At 52.3% G+C, this 19,605-nt stretch overlaps 1 protein-coding gene across 5 annotated transcripts; it reads left to right on the top strand.

Annotated features, from left to right (window-relative positions):
* Positions 1-650: 650 nt before the first annotated feature.
* Positions 651-10,789, top strand: CLEC19A (C-type lectin domain containing 19A). Of its 5 annotated transcripts, none has more exons than XM_039732272.1 (6): positions 651-777; positions 6,277-6,442; positions 6,926-7,019; positions 7,771-7,903; positions 8,633-8,720; positions 10,372-10,789. In XM_039732272.1, exons 1-5 carry the CDS (start codon positions 687-689, stop codon positions 8,710-8,712), a joined length of 564 nt encoding a protein of 187 aa, XP_039588206.1. In that variant the 5' UTR covers positions 651-686; the 3' UTR covers positions 8,713-8,720; positions 10,372-10,789. The 5 variants fall into 5 exon arrangements, with proteins under 5 accessions (XP_039588206.1, XP_039588204.1, XP_039588205.1 ...); XM_039732270.1 differs by having other exon boundaries at positions 7,771-7,886; XM_039732271.1 differs by lacking the exon at positions 10,372-10,789 and having other exon boundaries at positions 8,633-9,059.
* Positions 10,790-19,605: the final 8,816 nt, after the last annotated feature.

The raw sequence follows: 19,605 nt of genomic DNA on the forward strand, positions 1-19,605 counted from the left end.
GACCTGACAGATGGGCACAGAGCGAATTCCTGAAACAGCCCTGGAGCCCCGGGCACAGCTGGGGGATCCTTCTTGCAGGCTGTTTAAGCGTGTCAGCGCATTGCCTTGCTCTGGGAAAAAATCCCAAACCGGAGGAAAACCAACAAACCCCACTCCCCGAAACCAAACCAAACCAAAGGCTCCACACAGTGGGGCACTGACGTGTTAAACGCCACTGCCCCTCAGCCCTGGGAGCCTTTCCGCGGCCTCCCTCCCCACGTTCGCTGCCGCAGCCGCCGCTCCCCGGTGTCAGCAGGGCCCCCGCGTGCAGCGGGGTCCCGTCCGTCACCCCGAGGTGACCGGCTGTCCGAGGGGTGCCGCGGGATGGGACCCTCAACACCGCCTGGGGCTGCCCCCGGGGGGCGAGGAGGGATGGTGTCCTCACTCGCCTGCGGCCCGGAGGGTGACAGCAGCGCTCCGAGGCAGCGTGCGCCCGAGCCGGGCAGGGGCAGCGCCGGGAGCCCGGCCCGGGCCCGTCTGGGCTGCGCTGAGGCGGGCGGGCTCAGCCGGGCCGGGCTGGGGCAGTGCCGCGGGTGCGGGTCCCCTCTGGGCTGTGCTGAGGGGGCCGGGGGCGGGCTGCGGAGGAGCCGCGGGGCTATACTATGCCCCCGCGGCCGAGGGGAGCGGAGCGGCGCCGGGCTCCGGCCATGGGCTGCGGGCGGGCGCTGTGCGCGCTGCTCGCCGCCGCCCTGCTGGCCGCACAGGCCTTCCCCCAGACCAACATCAAGATCAGCCAAGGTGAGTGCTCGGCGCCGGCCGCGGGGACTTCATCGGCGGCGGTGGCGGCAGGCGAGGAGCGTGTGCCTCCCGCAGGGCCGGCAGCTGGCTTCCCCCTGCGCCAGAAATCACTGACTTTCCTTGAAATCAACTTTCTTCTTCACCGTGGGGACGTGCCGAGGGCAGCCCCGGTACTTGCTTGGGGATGCCGGAGGTCTCTGGGCTGGCTTTGTTTCTGTGTGTCAGGTCAGCTCTTTGGCCCCTGCCCACACGCCCTGCCGTGGGTCCGGTGGCAGGGATGGGACACACACACGGAGGCTGCAGGGCTGTGCCATGCAGGCCAGCAGGACAGGCTGAGGGCCATCAGGGCTCCTCGTTTATTCACACTTACTACCTGTGAAAGAAACACCGGATTCTCCCTTATTCCCCTTCTTTGCTCCCCTTCTTTGCTCCGAGCAGTTACTGACTGCTGAATTTCCTTTAGGTTTCTTCCAAACTTTTCCACGGTGTCAGTGAAAGTGAGAGCTGCTGCACCAAGTTTGTTTGAACTTTAGATTTACTGGGACTGTGAGTGGAAAGGGATTCCTTAAGGGCTGTTTGGTGAGATCGTGAGAAAAGGGATCGATACAGCCTGGCTTTCCTGCCAGACGCCTAATCCGTGGGAGCGTTGCCAAAACTAATTAAGCAGGAAAAAACTCTGCAAGATAACTTCTATCTGTCAGTGCCAGCTGCAAGAGCGTTGCTGCTGGTATTGGCTGTAACCTCACAGCTCCAAACATACAGAGAATTTGAAGCTGTGAAACCAGCTTGGTTTCATTAAAGGATTTTACAAAGCAATGCCCTTGGTGTGAGAGGATGCCCCTCCCAATGTGCTTCAACTGATGTTTTATATTTTACTTGAACACTTGTGACATGTGCCTTAAAACCCTTCAGGGTGTGTAAAATATTGCCCAGTTGTGGGATTCGTGTCCATCAGTGGACATACCTTCCCCTGCAGCTCCATACAACCCCAGATACACTGAGACCAAGGTCCCTCCCCTGATCCTTCAAAGGTGGATGCTCAGTGTGAGACTCTTTCATCAGTTAATGAAAAACAAATATTGCAAGTAACATGAAGGTGGCATTGTTTGCCCATGGTGACTAGAATGTCAGGGCTTAAGGAGTTGCTTCTAAAGCCATGTGTGAGTGGAGGCATCCCAACATCACACCACAGCACTGTCTTAGTCCCTGCCACATGCTGCTGCCCTCCAACGCCCTGCTTAAATGCTTATTCTGTGGGTTTGCTCAATGAGGAGGACGTGGTGGGATGGAGCTCTGGCTCAGCTGGCACCCCCAGCTTAGCCACAGGCAGTTTCTGCTGAAGTCACCCTGGGGATGGGTTCTGGGGGTGCCCTGTCCCAGCCCTGTTGTCTCACCCCGCCCTTCTAGCTCCCCACAGCTCCAGCAGTGCTGAGCCTGGGTGAAGCCCTGCTGCTGGTGCTCCCCATGGCCTGAGCTGGTGAGGGTGGCTGGGTGAGCTCCAGGCTGCTGGTCCTGAGCCCAGCTCTGCCAGCTGGGACACTGCCCGTCCCTCACTGTCACCACCACAGCCCATCCTGGTGGAGGGGCTGTGTCCTGGGCAGCACCCAGACTTCCACATGACAGCATCTCCTCAGCTCCTCTCTGTTGACAGGAATTTCAGATGAGCCTTTTGGGTGTTGATGGGCGCTCTCCAAACGCAGCTGTTTGCCAAGAGCTGAAGAGGTTCACTTGCCTTTTCAGGTCAGATGGCAGCAGTAGCTTATGGATGTGCCAGGGGGCTGTCTCCTAGCACCTCTGAGGTTTGAGGAAAGCTGTTGATGTAATGGAGTTCTTTGATTCTCTGCAACAAGAAGAGCATCTCCTGCCAGCACTGAGCCAAGCTGGTCTGCTGTCCAAAACCCTTTGATGGAGCTGCAGCCCTTCAGGAGCCTTCCTTGCCTGGGCATCTCTTGCCAACCTTGCCCTAGCCTCAGATTTCACATCTCAGACCTGCAGATCCCTGCAAGTGAGGCAGCATTGCTCCTTGGGATGAAGTTTTCAGGAGCAAACCTACTCTACACCAGCTGAGTCCAGAGGAGCCATACAGCTGGTGGTAGGTTTTTTTTTCCGGTAGCATCCTGAAGTGAAGATAAGCCCTTGTGAACTGGCTAGGATTTTCTCAGTTAATTATTTCTAGTTGGAAATAGGCCAACTGGGGAAGTGAAACTTTTTTGGCAGAGCAGTGTCAGCTTCAGTAAGATTTTGAAAAGTGATTTTCCTGGTAGTTCTACAGTGGGGATCAGCAAATAAATAAATAGAAAAGATCCAATTTGGCACTGACGTAAATGCAGAGAGCACAAAACTTTATTTCTGACCCCAAATATTTGTTTTCCAGCTTTTCTGAGTTAGTAACAGCTGCTTGATCTGAATCTTATCCTCAGCCAAGTCTGGACATTTATTTTGCTGGAGCTGCTTTAAAATATGGTCCTGCCCTTAAAACTGCTGCATTGTAAATAAAAAAAAAATTTAAAAAAAAGGAGAAAGGATTCTTGCAGTCATTTTTTCACCAGGAATTTGGGGACAAATGGATGGAGTGACTTGGGGTTGGCAGGGACCCCCGTGCTGCAGGCACTGGCTGTGCTGATCCTGCCCTGTGTGGAGGAGCTGATATTTTGCTGGTCATTTAGACCCAATCCTCACTTCCCTTAAAAGTGAGAATTTGGTCTAAAAAGCCCCCAAATGCTTCCCCTGTCACCTTCTAGATCAAAACACCACGCACAGCTGCTGTCTTGGGTTGTGAGGCTTTCCTGTAGAGCCATGAGTAGGCCCCTATACTCACTACCCTACATCAGATTTCTTATGGTTTTTCTGCTACAAATATTTCAAATAAAGCAGCTCCCCTAATTGTTCCTCCCTGAAAAACTGGGACCAGTAGTTCTCCTCCAAAGAGACAGACAAAGCCTCTGATCCTGACCGAACAGAAAAGATGCTAATTAAAAGCTGACCTCCCATATTTTCCTTTTTGGTATATTTAACCTTAAATTCCTTCAGGCACCTCTGGTTCACTGAAGCTCATCAAATTAATGCTACCTAATGGGAACCAGTATGGAATAACAAAGCAGGGCTGTCTCAATTTCTGACTTCTCTCTGCTGCTCTGAGCAGACATGAAGGTGATTTTCCCTGGAATTGGGGTGCCTGGCTTTGAGGCAGGACAGTGGGACACCCACTGCAATTAGCACTGGGGAGTGAAGGCTCCGTTTGCTGCTGGGTGAAGCCCTGTGAATTTTGCCACCGTGCTGCCAGAGGTGAGGATTTTGTCAAGGCACTGTAATAAAACCCCAGTTGCTGGAACAGCTGGTGGTGCCTTGTCTGGCACAGACCTCTGGGCTGTCCTTGGCAGGAAGGAGCAGCAGCCTCGAGTCTCTGCAAGCCAAGAGCAGATCCCAGGCTGTCCTTTCTGGGGTACATGCCTCACCTGTGGCCTGGTGGTAAAGCTGGAGCCTCATGCTTGAAGGCTTGACCCTTGTTCTGCTTCAGTTTTGGTGGAGACAAGAAACCCTGGCCAGCATCATGAGGGGAGGAGGCTTGGCTCCCAGGAGTCACATCAGCTTTTGGAGTTCCTGGTCCTGCTGTTGCTACAGTGAAGTAATTTGTGTCTCCTAGGGCTGTTCTAAGGTTTTTCTCAGTGCAGTTATGGCCGGGTGTGAATCAGAGAACTGAACTCTGCCTTGCTGCTGAGCTGTCTTTATCTTACCCACTCTCCCCAAAAGCTATTTTGCTCTCCCAGCCCAGCAGGCCTTATCTTCCACAGCCCATAATTAGTGCTGCTGAGGATGGGAGAGCCCCTTGAGCCCCTCAAGGGTTTGTTGCTCTCGGGTGCAGAGCTGCCCCAGTCTCAGCTCCTGTGCAGGGATGGCTGGGGGTCCCAAGGCAGGTTCATGGGGTGACAGCCCCACGGGGCTTGGCAGTTGATTTGGCCTTGCTCAGGAGGAAAAAAAGACTCTTTGCATTTGTGCTTTGTCACCTGGGAGGGAGGTGTGACAGCAGGGACCCCATGGGCTGGCTGGTGGCTGGTGGCTGGCTCTCAATCAGAGATCCTCATGTGGAAAGAGCTGATGAAAGATGAAATTATCACCCAGAGCTGCCAGCACTGGCACGGGGAATGGTTTGGCTCTGTGAATGCTCACACAGCTGCTTTGGATTCACCTTGCTTCTCTTTTTCTCCACGCTGTTGCTTCCTTTGCCACAGCCACATCCAACTGCTGCTGGCAGTTTTGCTCTTCCCACCTCAGGGAAAGCCATTCCCCCGGCCCCTCAGTGCTGGAGGCACCACCCTGACCTCTCTGGGCTTGAGGCTGTTACCTGCTTGGATAGTCTGATGGCATCTGACATCTGCCCTCACCCCTGCACACCCACCTGCCCACTGCCCCACTCGCCTCCACGGCAGCACTGACCCCAAGCACAGCTCCCTGGGGATGTGGGAGCTGGCTCAGGGGGGCTGGCAATTCCCCCATGTTCACAAACCAGCAGCTAAGAGAGTTTAGTCCATGTGGCCCAAGACCTGAGGGTCCCGAGTGCTGCATCCTCCCCACACGAGGGGGAGCAGAACATGGAGGAGGCTGGAGCAGTGTGTGAATGCCACTGCTGTGTTTAGACAGCAGCAAAGGCTCCAAAAGGACATCCTGCCCCTACAGGGGCCTCTCTGGGGGCAACTTCCCCACTGTGCTGAAAAGTGGCAGGGGAGGAGGAGCAGCAACGTGGCCTGGCTGTAATCTGTGGTGGGATATCTGTGGGATAGGCTGTTATCTGTGCTGGGATACCTGTTGGATGGGCTGTTATCTGTTGCATGGGCTGTTATCTGTGCTGGGATATCTGTTGGATAGGCTGTTATCTGTGCTGGGATATCTGTTGCATGGGCTGTTATCTGTGCTGGGATATCTGTTGGATGGGCTGGCACTGCTGCTGGCTGCACGCTTGCCTTGCCGGCTGCTCCTGGGCTGGGATCCAGTGCCTACGTGCACGGCTGCATCCCGGGACAGGGACAGGGACAGGAGGGGGGTTTCCCAGGGGGAGGAGATGCAGGCTGTCCTTGCAGGAGGGCAGAACACGGCCATAACCCCACAGCCCAGGCTGTCAGCTCCCCTCCCAGCACAGTGGCTCCAGTGGTGCTGATAGAGACAAAAGGAACCCTTATCTCGCTTGTCCCAGTAGCAAATGTCAGTGCCTTTATTTTAAGCATCCTCTGTCTAAAATGATGTCAAGCCAGCTTGGAATGTCCCCCCTGATTTAGGCAGATGCAGAATCTGAGAAACCCACAACTCATTTAAAACATGTTTTGACTTCTGCAAGCTTTTGCGTGGCTCCTGCAGCAGCTGGGTTTTCCCTGTGTGTGTTTGGTGGTTGTTTGCCTGGGTGAGGTGGGAGAGCAGGGCTGGGCACTGCTGCCTCCATCACCTGCTCAGCTTCCTGGCCAAGCTGTCTCACCACCAGCTGCTGGGTGTCCTCTGCTCTGCCCCCAGCCATGCCTGAGCCTGTCCATGCCTACTCCTGCCCACTCTTCTGGACGGAGTACGAGGGTCACTGCTACCGCTACTTCCCCATCAACAAAACCTGGGCTGAAGCCGACCTCTACTGTGCCGAGTTCTCCATCGGCATCAGGTCAGCCAAGCTGGCCTCCATCCACAGGTGAGCTGTGCAGAAACATCATCCTACCCTGACACAGCCTAGGGAGGAAGGAAACTGGAGGCAAAGTCCCATTCCCACACCACAGCCTCTGTATCAGCTGCAGCCTGCACATCCCTCTGCAGCAGCAGCCCAATCCAGGTTGATGCACAGGTCACACAAAGGCAATATAGAAAATATATGCCTTTCCTGGACTGGCAGGGAAACTGGCATAGTATTCCCTAAATTTCCCCAAACTGTTTTTTTACTCTTGAAAAAGGGATAGAAGTAACACAAGATTCCACAGGCTTTTTTCCCTATTCCCTCTCCCCCAGCTCTCACCAGCACTATGCTCCTCTTGCACAGACCTGGGAAAGTAGCCAGCAGCAGTAAGAAGCAGGGGAACCATTTGCCCATGGGTCCTGTGGTAGGGTGAGTGCTTAGGGACACACCTGACCATTTGCTGACATATCCTCTTGATTGCCCTGTACTGCTCTGTTTTGCCAGCTGGGAAGAAAACGTCTTTGTGTACGACCTGGTGAACAGCCGTGTTCCTGGCATCCCCACCGACATCTGGACCGGACTCAACGACCTACGGCAGGTGGGAGCTCCCTGGAATCCTGTGGGAAAAGGCTTTGAAAAGTTCACCTCTCTGTGTTTTCCTCCTGGAAAGCCACTTGGTTTTCTTCTTTGCTCCTTATACCTTTTAATCAGGAGGTGGCATAGAGTCTGTGGTGCAGCACTTGGAGAAACTTGTTATTTCACCCATTCCAGTCTGCTTGTAAAAGAGAAGTGTTACCAGAGTTAATAGATTAATCAATAATTACTCATATCACATTTTATTACTGGATTAATAGAAAGAGTATTGTACTGCTGGTCCAAGAAGAGCAAATAAACTGGAAAGGTCTTCCGTGTCAAAAACCACCGAGTTCCATTGCTCTCTTGTGCTACTCTGTGACTTTTGAAAGCTGACATGTTGGAAATATAGTCTAATATGTTAGAAAGAAAAATTGAGACCATCAGGAGAACAGTCTCATGTCAGCAATTTTTTTGTAGATACTGGAAAAAGAATGGAGAATGAAAAGAAAAAGGAATGTAGAACTGGGTAGGGGTGTTAAAAATATATAGATTTGATTTCTGGGCTTCCCCTGGTGAGAACACTGTGAAACCTGGGGCTGTTCTTGGCAAGTTTCCAGTTGTAAAACCCAGATGTGCTGTTTGGACCTTGCTGAGTGGTGTCTGTCTGTGTCCCTGGGTTGTGTGGCACTGGGAATGGGTGTGGGGACTACATGGGGGTGGCCTCCCACCCTCTGCAGCTCTTGGTGACAGCCTCTCTCTGCTGGCCTTGTCAGGAGGGTCACTTTGAGTGGACAGATGGCTCCTCCTACGACTACCACTACTGGGATGGCAGCCAGCCTGACGATGGGATCCACTCCATCCCCGAGGAGGAGGACTGCGTGCAGATCTGGTACAGACACAGCAGTGGTGAGCACCCAGGGCACCTCAGTGTTATTTGTGTGGCAATAAATTCAATCCACTGTGGCTCCTGCTTTTCTGAAGAGCTTGCTGGCAGGCAAGGTTTTGCATTTTAATTTTTTAGTATTATGTTCAAGGTGTTTTCCTTTTCACCATGTACATAGATGCATACATACTCATTTTCCCTCTGCTCCCATCTCCCTCTCCCATAGTAGCAGCAGGGCAGGAGCATCAGCTGCCTTGAAGAATTACCAAATTTAGTCAAAGGTCAAATTTCCCCATTTCCCCTCCCCCATGGGAAACCTGTGGGAGCACTCATTGTTTTACCAGCTTATCCTCTCCCATGCTTGGGCCAGGACATCCTGCTGAAGTGGGACAAGACCCTGCCTGTGCAGAAATCCCACTTCACACCCTCCCTGCTGGTGAGACCAGCCAGATGTGTCCAGGCCCCCCAGATGTACCTAAATGTCCTGTCCACGGGCAACCCATGGATAATTCTGGGGGAACAGGGCTGTGTTTGCAGCTGCCCCTCCACTACCAAGTCCAAGCTGGGGCCTGGCCTCCCCTCTCACACCCCCAGGTGAGGATGCTGGGAGGAAGCACGGCAGTGAATGGCACACATGGGAGCACATCCAGGGAGAGCCTCCCCCCGTGGCAGGGGTCCTGGTCCCAAGGGCAGTGCATGGTTCCTCCTTTTGCCATTTTTCAGCTAATGCCTTGTGTTTTTTTGGAGGGTAGCACTGCGCTCCTGGAACGACAACGCCTGTGGCAGAGCCTTCCCCTTTGTCTGCAAGATCCCCTCCCTGGCCCTGGACTGAGGCTGCTGGTGCTCCCACACCCCCCTTCATTCTGGGTCACCTCTCCAGCTGTGCTGGGCTAGAGCAGTCAGGCCATGGCAGGGCTGGGAGAGCCGTGGAGCTGCTTGGAGCCCCAGCCAGTGCCTGCTGCAGAATCCCTGCTGGGAGGATGGTGGGGATGAGCCTGGCACTCAGCACTGACAGGAGCTGCATTCAACAGCAGAGGAGCCCCCAAGCCCGAGTGTGGCTTTGGATTTCAGATCAGCCATCACAGCGTGTTAGAGGAAACCCATGATTTTACCAATACACCAAACTGTTAGCACCCAAAAATAGCCGTGTGTAGGAAATGCTTTTGCGTGTTGATTTGTGAAGAGTGGAGGAAAAGTGTTATTTTCTATTAAGTTATGCAAAATGCCTCTTGTCCATGTTATTTTTCTCTCTGCTAAAATAAACGGCAAACAGCAGGTGGAGGCTCCCCTGTCTTTCTTGCACTGGAGTAGCAGTGATTCCCTGAGGGCTTGGGGCTTTGTGTGAAAGTTGTTTTTTCCCCAACCTGCTCTGTGTGTTGGGGGGAAGCAGCTGCCTAGGAGTGTTTGTTTTATAGACCGTGACTGTTTTTGGGGCAGGCTGTGTGCTCACACTGCCCTTTGCCTGGCCCCAGCAAGCACAGAGGCACCGTGGAGGGTGCGAGGGCCAGGCAGTGCCCAGAGCCCAGCAGCATCCCTGAGCAGGCAGGGGTGGCCCTGGCTGCCTGGGGAGGAGTGACCCAGCTGGGGACAGGGGAGGGCTGACACAGCCCCAGCTGGGGTCAGCTCATCCTCACAGCCCCTCTCTCCCTGCTGGGGAGAGCTGGCAGTGTTTGCTGCAGCCCCGTGCCCTAGCGGGGTGATGCTCTCTCCCTAAGTCCTTGCTGATGTCCTCTGCTGCACTGGCACCACTGAAGTACTTCTGTCTCCCAGGTGAATGTTTCTGGGGAGGTGTGTGTGGTTGTGGCAGCTCCTGTGCCTTGTTTGAACTGCTCTGTGTGGAGATGGGGCACTCCTGCTTGGACAAGGATGGATTTGCAGGGTTTGGGGGTAAGTGGGGCTGTGCTGGTGCCAGAACTCAAGAGAAAGGCAGCACTATTGAGGGAAAACCAGGCTTCTCCTTAGGGGACACAGCTGCAAAGGCACTGCTGGAGCCAGTCAGACACAGTAACTCCAGTGCTCCCCAGGGACCCCGGGCTGTGAGCTCTGATCCCTCACAGCCCATAGCACCCAGGTGGCTTTGCAGGGGCCCCTCGTCCCCTCCTGGGAGCCATGAGTCCCTTTTGTCCCTGCTCTGGCAAAGCCACAGGGTCTGAGCCATCTCAGCTGCTGCCTGCAAAGATGAGTAAAGCATTGCCATAAAATGGTCTGGTCCCCCTTGATGGCACCGTCTTAGAAATACAATGTTCCAAAACAAAGTCTTTCCCTGAGGCTCCTCTGGGAGCTTGGAACTGCTTCCTCGGATGGCAGTGGAGCTTTCAGCTGTATTTCCACTTGGAGAGAAACTGGAAAATTTGGTGGGGTAATAATGGTGTTGTAAGTGGAATGTGTGTGCTGGAAAAAGTTTCTAAAATAAGAAAGTGCTGTCATCCCTGATTTCGTATTTATATATATATATCAAGATCCCCTCCCTGGCCCTGGACTGAGGCTGCTGGTGCTCCCACACCCCCCTTCATTCTGGGTCACCTCTCCAGCTGTGCTGGGCTAGAGCAGTCAGGCCATGGCAGGGCTGGGAGAGCCGTGGAGCTGCTTGGAGCCCCAGCCAGTGCCTGCTGCAGAATCCCTGCTGGGAGGATGGTGGGGATGAGCCTGGCACTCAGCACTGACAGGAGCTGCATTCAACAGCAGAGGAGCCCCCAAGCCCGAGTGTGGCTTTGGATTTCAGATCAGCCATCACAGCGTGTTAGAGGAAACCCATGATTTTACCAATACACCAAACTGTTAGCACCCAAAAATAGCCGTGTGTAGGAAATGCTTTTGCCTGTTGATTTGTGAAGAGTGGAGGAAAAGTGTTATTTTCTATTAAGTTATGCAAAATGCCTCTTGTCCATGTTATTTTTCTCTCTGCTAAAATAAACGGCAAACAGCAGGTGGAGGCTCCCCTGTCTTTCTTGCACTGGAGTAGCAGTGATTCCCTGAGGGCTTGGGGCTTTGTGTGAAAGAAGTTGTTTTTTCCCCAACCTGCTCTGTGTGTTGGGGGGAAGCAGCTGCCTAGGAGTGTTTGTTTTATAGACCCTGACTGTTTTTGGGGCAGGCTGTGTGCTCACGCTGCCCTTTCCCTGGCCCCAGCAACAGAGGCACCGTGGAGGGTGCGAGGGCCAGGCAGTGCCCAGAGCCCAGCAGCATCCCTGAGCAGGCAGGGGTGGCCCTGGCTGCCTGGGGAGGAGTGACCCAGCTGGGGACAGGGGAGGGCTGACACAGCCCCAGCTGGGGTCAGCTCATCCTCACAGCCCCTCTCTCCCTGCTGGGGAGAGCTGGCAGTGTTTGCTGCAGCCCCGTGCCCTAGCGGGGTGATGCTCTCTCCCTAAGTCCTTGCTGATGTCCTCTGCTGCACTGGCACCACTGAAGTACTTCTGTCTCCCAGGTGAATGTTTCTGGGGAGGTGTGTGTGGTTGTGGCAGCTCCTGTGCCTTGTTTGAACTGCTCTGTGTGGAGATGGGGCACTCCTGCTTGGACAAGGATGGATTTGCAGGGTTTGGGGGTAAGTGGGGCTGTGCTGGTGCCAGAACTCAAGAGAAAGGCAGCACTATTGAGGGAAAACCAGGCTTCTCCTTAGGGGACACAGCTGCAAAGGCACTGCTGGAGCCAGTCAGACACAGTAACTCCAGTGCTCCCCAGGGACCCCGGGCTGTGAGCTCTGATCCCTCACAGCCCATAGCACCCAGGTGGCTTTGCAGGGGCCCCTCGTCCCCTCCTGGGAGCCATGAGTCCCTTTTGTCCCTGCTCTGGCAAAGCCACAGGGTCTGAGCCATCTCAGCTGCTGCCTGCAAAGATGAGTAAAGCATTGCCATAAAATGGTCTGGTCCCCCTTGATGGCACCGTCTTAGAAATACAATGTTCCAAAACAAAGTCTTTCCCTGAGGCTCCTCTGGGAGCTTGGAACTGCTTCCTCGGATGGCAGTGGAGCTTTCAGCTGTATTTCCACTTGGAGAGAAACTGGAAAATTTGGTGGGGTAATAATGGTGTTGTAAGTGGAATGTGTGTGCTGGAAAAAGTTTCTAAAATAAGAAAGTGCTGTCATCCCTGATTTCGTATTTATATATATATATATATATTTATATAAAATTGATAATACATATGAATGAAACTATATAATTTTTATTGTAGTTTTGAAATGAATGTACACACTATTCATATATTTATATGGAAAGTTAGCCATTTGTGTAGTCTTCAGGTCTGGATTTCAGCATTGGATGTTTTCTAGAGGCTTTTGTTTCACCTGAAAATGATAAATTATGCATGGATGATAACAGTACGTGAAGAAACCAGCTGTTTGAAAGAAAGCTCTCGGATGCAGCAGGGTGGATAAAGTCGATGTGGTCTGTGGCAGAAAAGGGCTTGGAGAGCCAGGTGTGGAGCAGGACGTGTGTGATGAGCTCCTGGCTCTGAGCACGGTGCTGGGGCACGGTGTCCCCCAGGGGTGGGGACAGGCTGGCCGTGCTGCCCCAAGGGCAGGGCTGGAATGGATGGAGATGCTGCTGCACGGTGCCAGGCTCGGCTCCAGGCTGCCCCTCCCCAGCTCTGTTTTCCCTGTTCCTGCTGTGTCTCCTGTCCGAGGAGCTGGGAGTTCATCACGGCTGGGGATTGGTATGCCTCGAGCCAAACAACTGTCTCTTCTCCCTGCAAGGGGTATGAGATGTTTCAAAAGAAAGGTTAAAACCTTCCCTTGGGAAAGTGTTTGAAGATCTAGGCCCTACTGTGGTTAAAAATATTGCTAATGGGGAGCCCAATGAAAGCTGTCACCTCCAATTAACATCTTCATTTCCAGGTAAAAAGAACTGAACATGCATGACCTGAAAGTCAGGACTAAAGTTAATAGGGGCTTTGTTTCCCACCCCCTCTGTGTTTCTCCTTTGGCTCCAGGGTCTTTACTTAAAAATCAGCCCTCTGTCCTTGCCAGTGTCTTCTGTTTCACAGTAATCAAATAAAATTCAGAAAACAACAGGAGTTTTCACCTCCTTAATGAACTTCTAGTGGATCTGGCTTGATGAAAGATGGGCCACGCCCTTTCTCTCGGCATGGACGGTCCCAGACTCTGCATGGCCTGGAGCAGCTCCAGACTCCAGCCTGAACTTCTTTATTTTTCTGTTCTGCATCTCCCATAACCCCTCACTCCCTTGTTATCTTGAATTTCTCCCTTCTGACTCGCTCTGTGGTGCAGGCAGTGGGAAATTGGGCAGCAGCAGGACTCTGACACCTTTCCTGCACATCACTTGAGTGATTCCCAAGGGCCTTTTTATGGCACTGATTTTCTTAGGGGTTGAACACCTTCTTTTGTAATAAACGAAAGCTGGGGTAAGTGTGTGTGATGTAGCCTGGGAGTGAACCAAAACAGTCTTTACCCTCCTTGTACCCCATTTCTGAGCTTTGGAGGCAATATTGCCCCCAGCCCTGGCGTGGCAGTGGGGAGGGATGGGCCTGCCTGCACCTCTGACCCTTTGATCCCCTTTATTCCTACTTTGATTGTTTCCTGAGACGTGCTGCTGGTTGTTGTGACACAGGACATGGATGTCACAGCTTGTGGGCACGCTGGTGCTGCCCTGGCACAGCCTGGTGAGGATTTTCCTCCCCAGTGATTATCTTGACTGCTCCGATGCCTGGCTGGGCTGGGCTGTCCTTTCCTCTATTAATTCAGTTAAGATTTTTTTTCTCCCGTAAATGACTGGGAGAATAAGGGCTGCACGGCTGAATCATGAGCTTTTCCTTGTGCATTTCCCTTGGATTTAATTGCCTGAGCAGTGGCTCAGCTCCTGCCCTGAGGCCAGGATGCCGCAGAGTGGTTCCCTTTGACAGAGAACAAAAATATCTCGGGACAAAAACCATGCTTTGAGCAGCTCAGAGAGTACATTACAGACTGGCTGCAACAGTGAGCCCCAGCAGCAAAAACCCCAAGCCACAAAGCCCTGTGATAAATGACGTTACCCATCTGTGCAATGGGGTAAATGTTAAATCCCAAAGCTTTAGCACATCCTAAAAGTCCAGCATGGAGAGATGGAGCAGTGGGGCACAGGGAAGGTGAGCAGGGCTTGTGCTGTGTGGGTTCCAGTGGATGTTGGCTTAGCTGAGGTGCTCCTGCTGTTCTGCAGGAGGGTTTTCCCATCCTGCCTGATGCCATCTGCTCCCTGCTGCTGCCAGGGAATGAGCAGGACAGTGGGAGCCAGAGGGAAATGGATCTCCTGGGCAGCCCGAGGGCTCGGCTGCAGCAGCCATGCCTCCTGAGAGAGGCATGAGTCAGGCTGGATTTATACAGCCTGGGAGCTGCTGGTGTGCAATGGCACCTGAACTAATTGCAAAAGCTCAGTGAAACTTCCAGCAGAGCCAGCTCCCCTTGGAGAGGCTCAGAGCTGCCAGGAGCTCCTCCAGGCTGGCTCAGCACAGGAACTGTGTCATGCCAGGGGCCATTGTGCTTTTGATTGTTCCCTTTTGATACCCCAAAATTCTCTCCTTCTTTTGTGGCCAAGGATTTCCAGGCCTCCAGAGAAAACTGCCTTGGTGGGGAGAGCTGGCTGAGGGCTGTCCCTGTTTGGCACTGATCCCTGTCCCTGTTTGGCACTGGCTCTGCAGCACGGCCACCTAAAAAGGGTGGTTATGTTTTTCATGAACCACTTTTGCTTTGCTGGGGCTCAGTAACTTGGCTGGAAACTTTCACTCCTGAGTGCAAATTGCCAGAGCTGCCAGTGACCAGAGGTAAGGCACAGATCTGACAGGAGCACAATTCCCACTGCTCGGAGAGCTGGTCAGCCTTGAAGGACACAGAGCCAAAGCACAGGTGACGTGAGAGAGAAAAGATCCACAGCTGGCACTGTGCATGTGAGTGCCTGGAGTGGTCAGAGAGGACAGGGCTGTTCTGGGCTGATGCTGAAAGAGCTAATGCTGCTCAGCAGTCCTGGCTGCTGTCCCCAAGCGGGGTCCTGGGCACCGCGCTCCTGCTGTGCTGGCAAAATGTAGCTGTATTTGGGAATCTCCCAAAAAAGTCTAGTCCAGCTCTCAGGGTTACCATGGCAACTAGATATTTGCTCATTTGTATTTCTTGAAAATTATACTGGGCTGCTGATTGCCTCGTTTGTGAAGCTCTTTGTCAGGACGCCAACAAATCCCTGCTTGTCAAGGGCTGTGAGGGAGCGAGTGGTGCTGTTGTTGAGCAGATTTCTGAATGGGAATCCTACTGGAGAGTGGGTGTGTTATGACAGCAGCCCTCCCACAGACACCCAGGAACATACCCCTGGCCTAGGAAGAGGTGCTTGCTCTGCTCATCCCCTCTGACATCATTTGTACTTGTGCCATTGCTTGGGTTAACATAAAATCCGAGTGACTTGTCATGGGAGACCACACTCAGGATGGGATGGGGGAAGGCTTGACAGGAGGCTGTCTCTTGCATGGAAAGAACTCAAAATATCCTCCTCTGGCTGTTCTTGAGACTCAGCCACAGGGCAGGAAGGCGAGATTTAACTGTGTCCCCAGGTGTCCAAGGGAGGAGGTGAGAGCCACACGAGTGCAGGGCTCCAGGAGCAGCTGAGATGGGCTGGTTGTGATGCTGCTCACAGGTGGATAACCACCGTCCTCTGCTTCCAGAGTGCACACAGACTTTGAGGCTTGGGAATATACCAGCTCAGATTAAATGCTTACTGGGTTTTGGTATTGCAAAGCTGGCACTAACTGTGGAGCAGTGGGAAAGGACGATGCTGCAGGGCTGGCTGGAACTTTCAGAGGTGACTGGAGAAGAGGATAGGGCAGGCTTCTCTTTTTATCCTGAAAGAAAAATTAATTTGATTTGGATGTTGTTTAGGCTCTATGACCCTGGGTTCCTGCAAGTGAATTGACTCACAACCCAGCAGCTGTTCAAGAGCTCAGCATTCCTTGTCAAGTATTTGCTTAGCAGCAAAAACCACTTACCATGAGCTCCTCTTTTGTCTTGTTGAGATAATTAAATTAGGGGCTTGTCCACATGAGGATGTAAGACTTTCATGGAGTCCCACTCTGCTCAGAGTGCTGGCACAGGTGCCCTGTGGAGCATGGGGGCTGCTGCACCTCATCCCCATCGTGGCCAGCTGCCTCTGTCCCCAAACCAGCAGCACGGGCTGCACCCAGCAGACACTGGACGTGAAGATCCCAGGCAGAGGGAGAGGAAGGAAACAGCAGCAGCACAGGTTAAAGAAATTAAATGTGGTATTTCATCAGTGTGGAGGGCAACTGCCTACAGGAAAGGGCTGTGGCCTTTATTAATCTCCAAAGCATTATATGAAATCATGGTCTCAAGTAAATGCTGAATGCAAATGATGAATGTAATAATCCAGTATGGATAGCTGTCCTGGATTTAGATGGGCTGTGAAAGTGATTATAATATAGTAATAGCAATAAGATTAACAGCTCTAATGACATCTTAAATGCCAACTTCACAACCTGTCCTTTTTTCTGCACTGACTCCATCAAGGGACCAGCAGGAGCTGGCTGGGGGCTGTGTCCCTTTGCACATGATCCCTCTGATGCCCCACGTGCACCTGCCTGACTGGGATTTCAGTGTTAGGGCCCCACATCCACACAGCTGAGGCACAGCAGCTCCTGCCCTGGCAGAAACACAGTTTGGGCACTGAAAATCCTTGCTCAGATTTGATGGTTTTGGCTGCATTCTGCATTTACAGCAAATTCACCCTTCATTGCACGTTACCCTGGCACCTTGGTGCTCCCTGCTGCAGGCAGGTCCCCTGCAGGATGTCTGCCAAGGCAAAAGCCACCAGGCTCCCAAAGCATCCTGGTGCTGGTGGCTTTGGTCCCTTGAACCCTGGGTACCCCCAGGATGTTACTTTTGGGAAAGCACAGGTGAATTTTGGGGAAGGACTAGAGAGTGTGTGGCTTTGGATGGAGAGGGGTGAGGTGATGATGAAGGATGTGGCAGTCCTTGCACTCCTGCTTTTAGGAAACATCCATACAAGACACAGAAGGCCTGTCAGGGTGGGATTTTTAACCCCAAAATGCCAGTGCAGGATCTCACTGCTCATGTTGTCTGGCAGCTGCAGCCACCACATTTTCCCTCCCATTACTTTCTCTATTTTTCTGGTTTAAACTGGGAAAACCCAAAAAAAGCTGCTGTTTTGTTTGAAGAGTTCAGTGTAGTGAATGACCCATTTTTCTTCTTGGATGAGTCATGGATCCTCCTTTGAAAGATCCCATTATTAATATGCCGTTTGGGGGATATATCTGAATTTTCCAGCAGTGGCAGCAGCCTTGTCTGTGCCCACCAAGGAACCCTCACAGTGAATGGCATATGCCAAATGGCTTCATGCAAAAGATTTAGTGTCTGTGTACTTTTAAAGGATATTGCCTTGAGGCTTAACATTTTTTCCATGTTAGAAATGTGTTGAAATTCCTCTCATAAGGAGGAGAAGGGGATCCCTTCCCAGATGGTGCCTCTCACAGAAGAGAAGCAGAAGAGGAGAAGGGAGGTATTTTTAGATGTGCAGGATGGTCACAGAGTGGGGTTGCAGCTCAGGGAGAGTGACCATCCCACTGCACCTGGGGTGTATCCCAAAGCCCAGCTCTGCTTCTTGCACAGTTCTCTGTTGGCAAAAGGAACCTTGTGACAGATTCCCCCATAAGGGGAAATGCAGAGTCTAGCAAGCAGAGAGCAGTGTCAAGTTATTTTAGGAAGAGGCCAAATGAACCACTTGGGCTGTCTGAACCCACCTCAGATGGAGCCAATATGCCCTTTTAAAAATTATATCTTTATTTATGAACAGAAATATATTTTCCCTAATATTTGTGGAGCTCCTGCCTCCAAAACACCACCCAAAGTGTGACTTTAAACACTCCCTTCCTAGTCTAGTGGGTAGCATGGTAACCCAAGGGTACCAAATGCAAGTTGACAGAGGATAACATTCCTTCAATTTTCAATTTGGTGGTTTTTTCCCTGAACTGCACTTTCAAAACTTAACTTCTCTGGAGCATTTCGCTCAGTCTCCAGCAAACCTAGTGAAAACACCTAATCATGGAATCAAAGAATGATGTGGGTTGGAAGGGACCTTAGAGATCACCTCCTTCCAGCCCCTCTGCCATGGGGCACCTTCTGCACCAGACCAGGCTGCTCTGAGCCCTCCCAGCCCCACCTTGCTCCCTCCTTCTCCCACCCTGTGCAGAATAACAACATCGACCTCTCCCATGGACATTTCTTCTGCAGCTGAATCCAGTTACATGATTTTGAAGTTCTAAAGCTGTATTTGCTAAGATTGACACAAAAACCTAATTTCAGGCTGATTGTGTACCACAGGCAGTTGTGGTGCACATCACCTCGTTAGCCTGATTAGCTGGCTGAGCTGAGTGATGAGAATGGCTGTGAGAAACAGAGCCCAGGAGTCAATAATGCTTTTGGCAGCATGGAGATTTTGGGGCTGTCCAGGTGCTGGGAAGGGCCCTGTGGATAAGGGGCTGTTTGTGCAGCTCAGCTCTGCTGGGAGACTGAGACATCCTCCTGTTCCATTAGTTTTTCACACTAAGCTTTTCCCTTTTTTTCCCCCCAGTCCCTTGCTTATTGTGTATCTGCTGAAAATAACAGATCTCTGTCAGTTCTGGAGCAAGGGGGAGAGCCTGGCCAGGGGGGTTGTACACAGGAGCTGAGCCCACACAAATTATTTCCACCTGTATCTTAGCCACTCACTTTAGAGGCTTTTTTAATTATAAATGGAAGCAGTGTGCATGTGCCTGTCTGCCCTGAGACTCTCAGTGTGTGCTCAGAGCACCCCTAATTTAGTGGACCAACGCTGATTTAGTGGTGGTGCTTCTTGGGCTCCCCAGAATGGAGAGTGCATTGTGGACTCTGACCCATGCTCTGATCTGGGGGGCTGTGGGATGGCAGTGTTACCTGTGAGACGTGCAAGAGGTTTTAAAGGAGAATGCTGGAGAATGGGAGAATGCTGGAGTCTGCTGAGGGTCAGCCCTGGCCATGTCCCACCTCAGCCCCCCAGCACCCAGGGGATCCAACACCAGCTGTCTGGGGCAGCTCCTGCTGGCCACTGGTCTCTTCTGTGGAGTCTGCCTTGAGCTTGGCTATCCTTGGAAGCAAGGCAGAGGCAATCCCATGTACAGCTCCAGCAAAGAGGAAATTATATCGGATTTGATGAAGAGGTGGGATAGAGAGGGAGAAATAAATCAGGCTCTGTGGCATTCATCACCCTGGGACAGCCAGTGCTGGCAGTTTGCATCTCTGGTGCCTCCTGCAGTGCCCAGCAGAGCTGGACAGCAGTTTTCCATTGCAGGCTTCAGGGATGGAATTTTTGCCTGGTAAGTGGGAAATCCCAGCTGGCTGCTCTCTGCCCTGGCAGTGTCTGCAGGCCCTGGGAGCTGTGTGGGGCAGGGGCTCTGTGGGGGCTCAGCTGGCACAGGGCTGAGTCTCAGGAAGGCTGGGGCTGCTCTAGGCTGTGGTATTACAAGCTGTCATCATGCAGACACTGCAGCACATCTCCACTGCATCCCTGGCAATCTCTGACATCAGTGTGATTTCCCCTGCCCTCTTTTGGAATATGATTTTGAACAATCAGCATGTGATTCAGCAATAGGAATGCTAATTACATGGCACAACCACAGGGTTAAATTAGTTTCAGCCATCACCAAAGACTTACTGAACGTTTGTACTTCTGCACAGTTATTGTGATTTTCTTTAAATGATTTAGTCCTGAAT

Source organism: Passer montanus, unplaced genomic scaffold, assembly GCF_014805655.1.
Source record: "Passer montanus isolate IOZ18808 unplaced genomic scaffold, ASM1480565v1 scaffold8, whole genome shotgun sequence".
NCBI lineage: Eukaryota > Metazoa > Chordata > Aves > Passeriformes > Passeridae > Passer > Passer montanus.

Bases quoted from the DNA above. Each gene is read 5' to 3' on its own strand.
- CLEC19A (XM_039732270.1), top strand. From the start codon at position 687: ATGGGCTGCGGGCGGGCGCTGTGCGCGCTGCTCGCCGCCGCCCTGCTG. The intron at 778-6,276 runs GTGAGTGCTCGG...CTCTGCCCCCAG, and splicing joins CAACATCAAGATCAGCCAAG to CCATGCCTGAGCCTGTCCAT. The intron at 7,887-8,632 runs GTACAGACACAG...TTTGGAGGGTAG, and splicing joins GAGGACTGCGTGCAGATCTG to CACTGCGCTCCTGGAACGAC.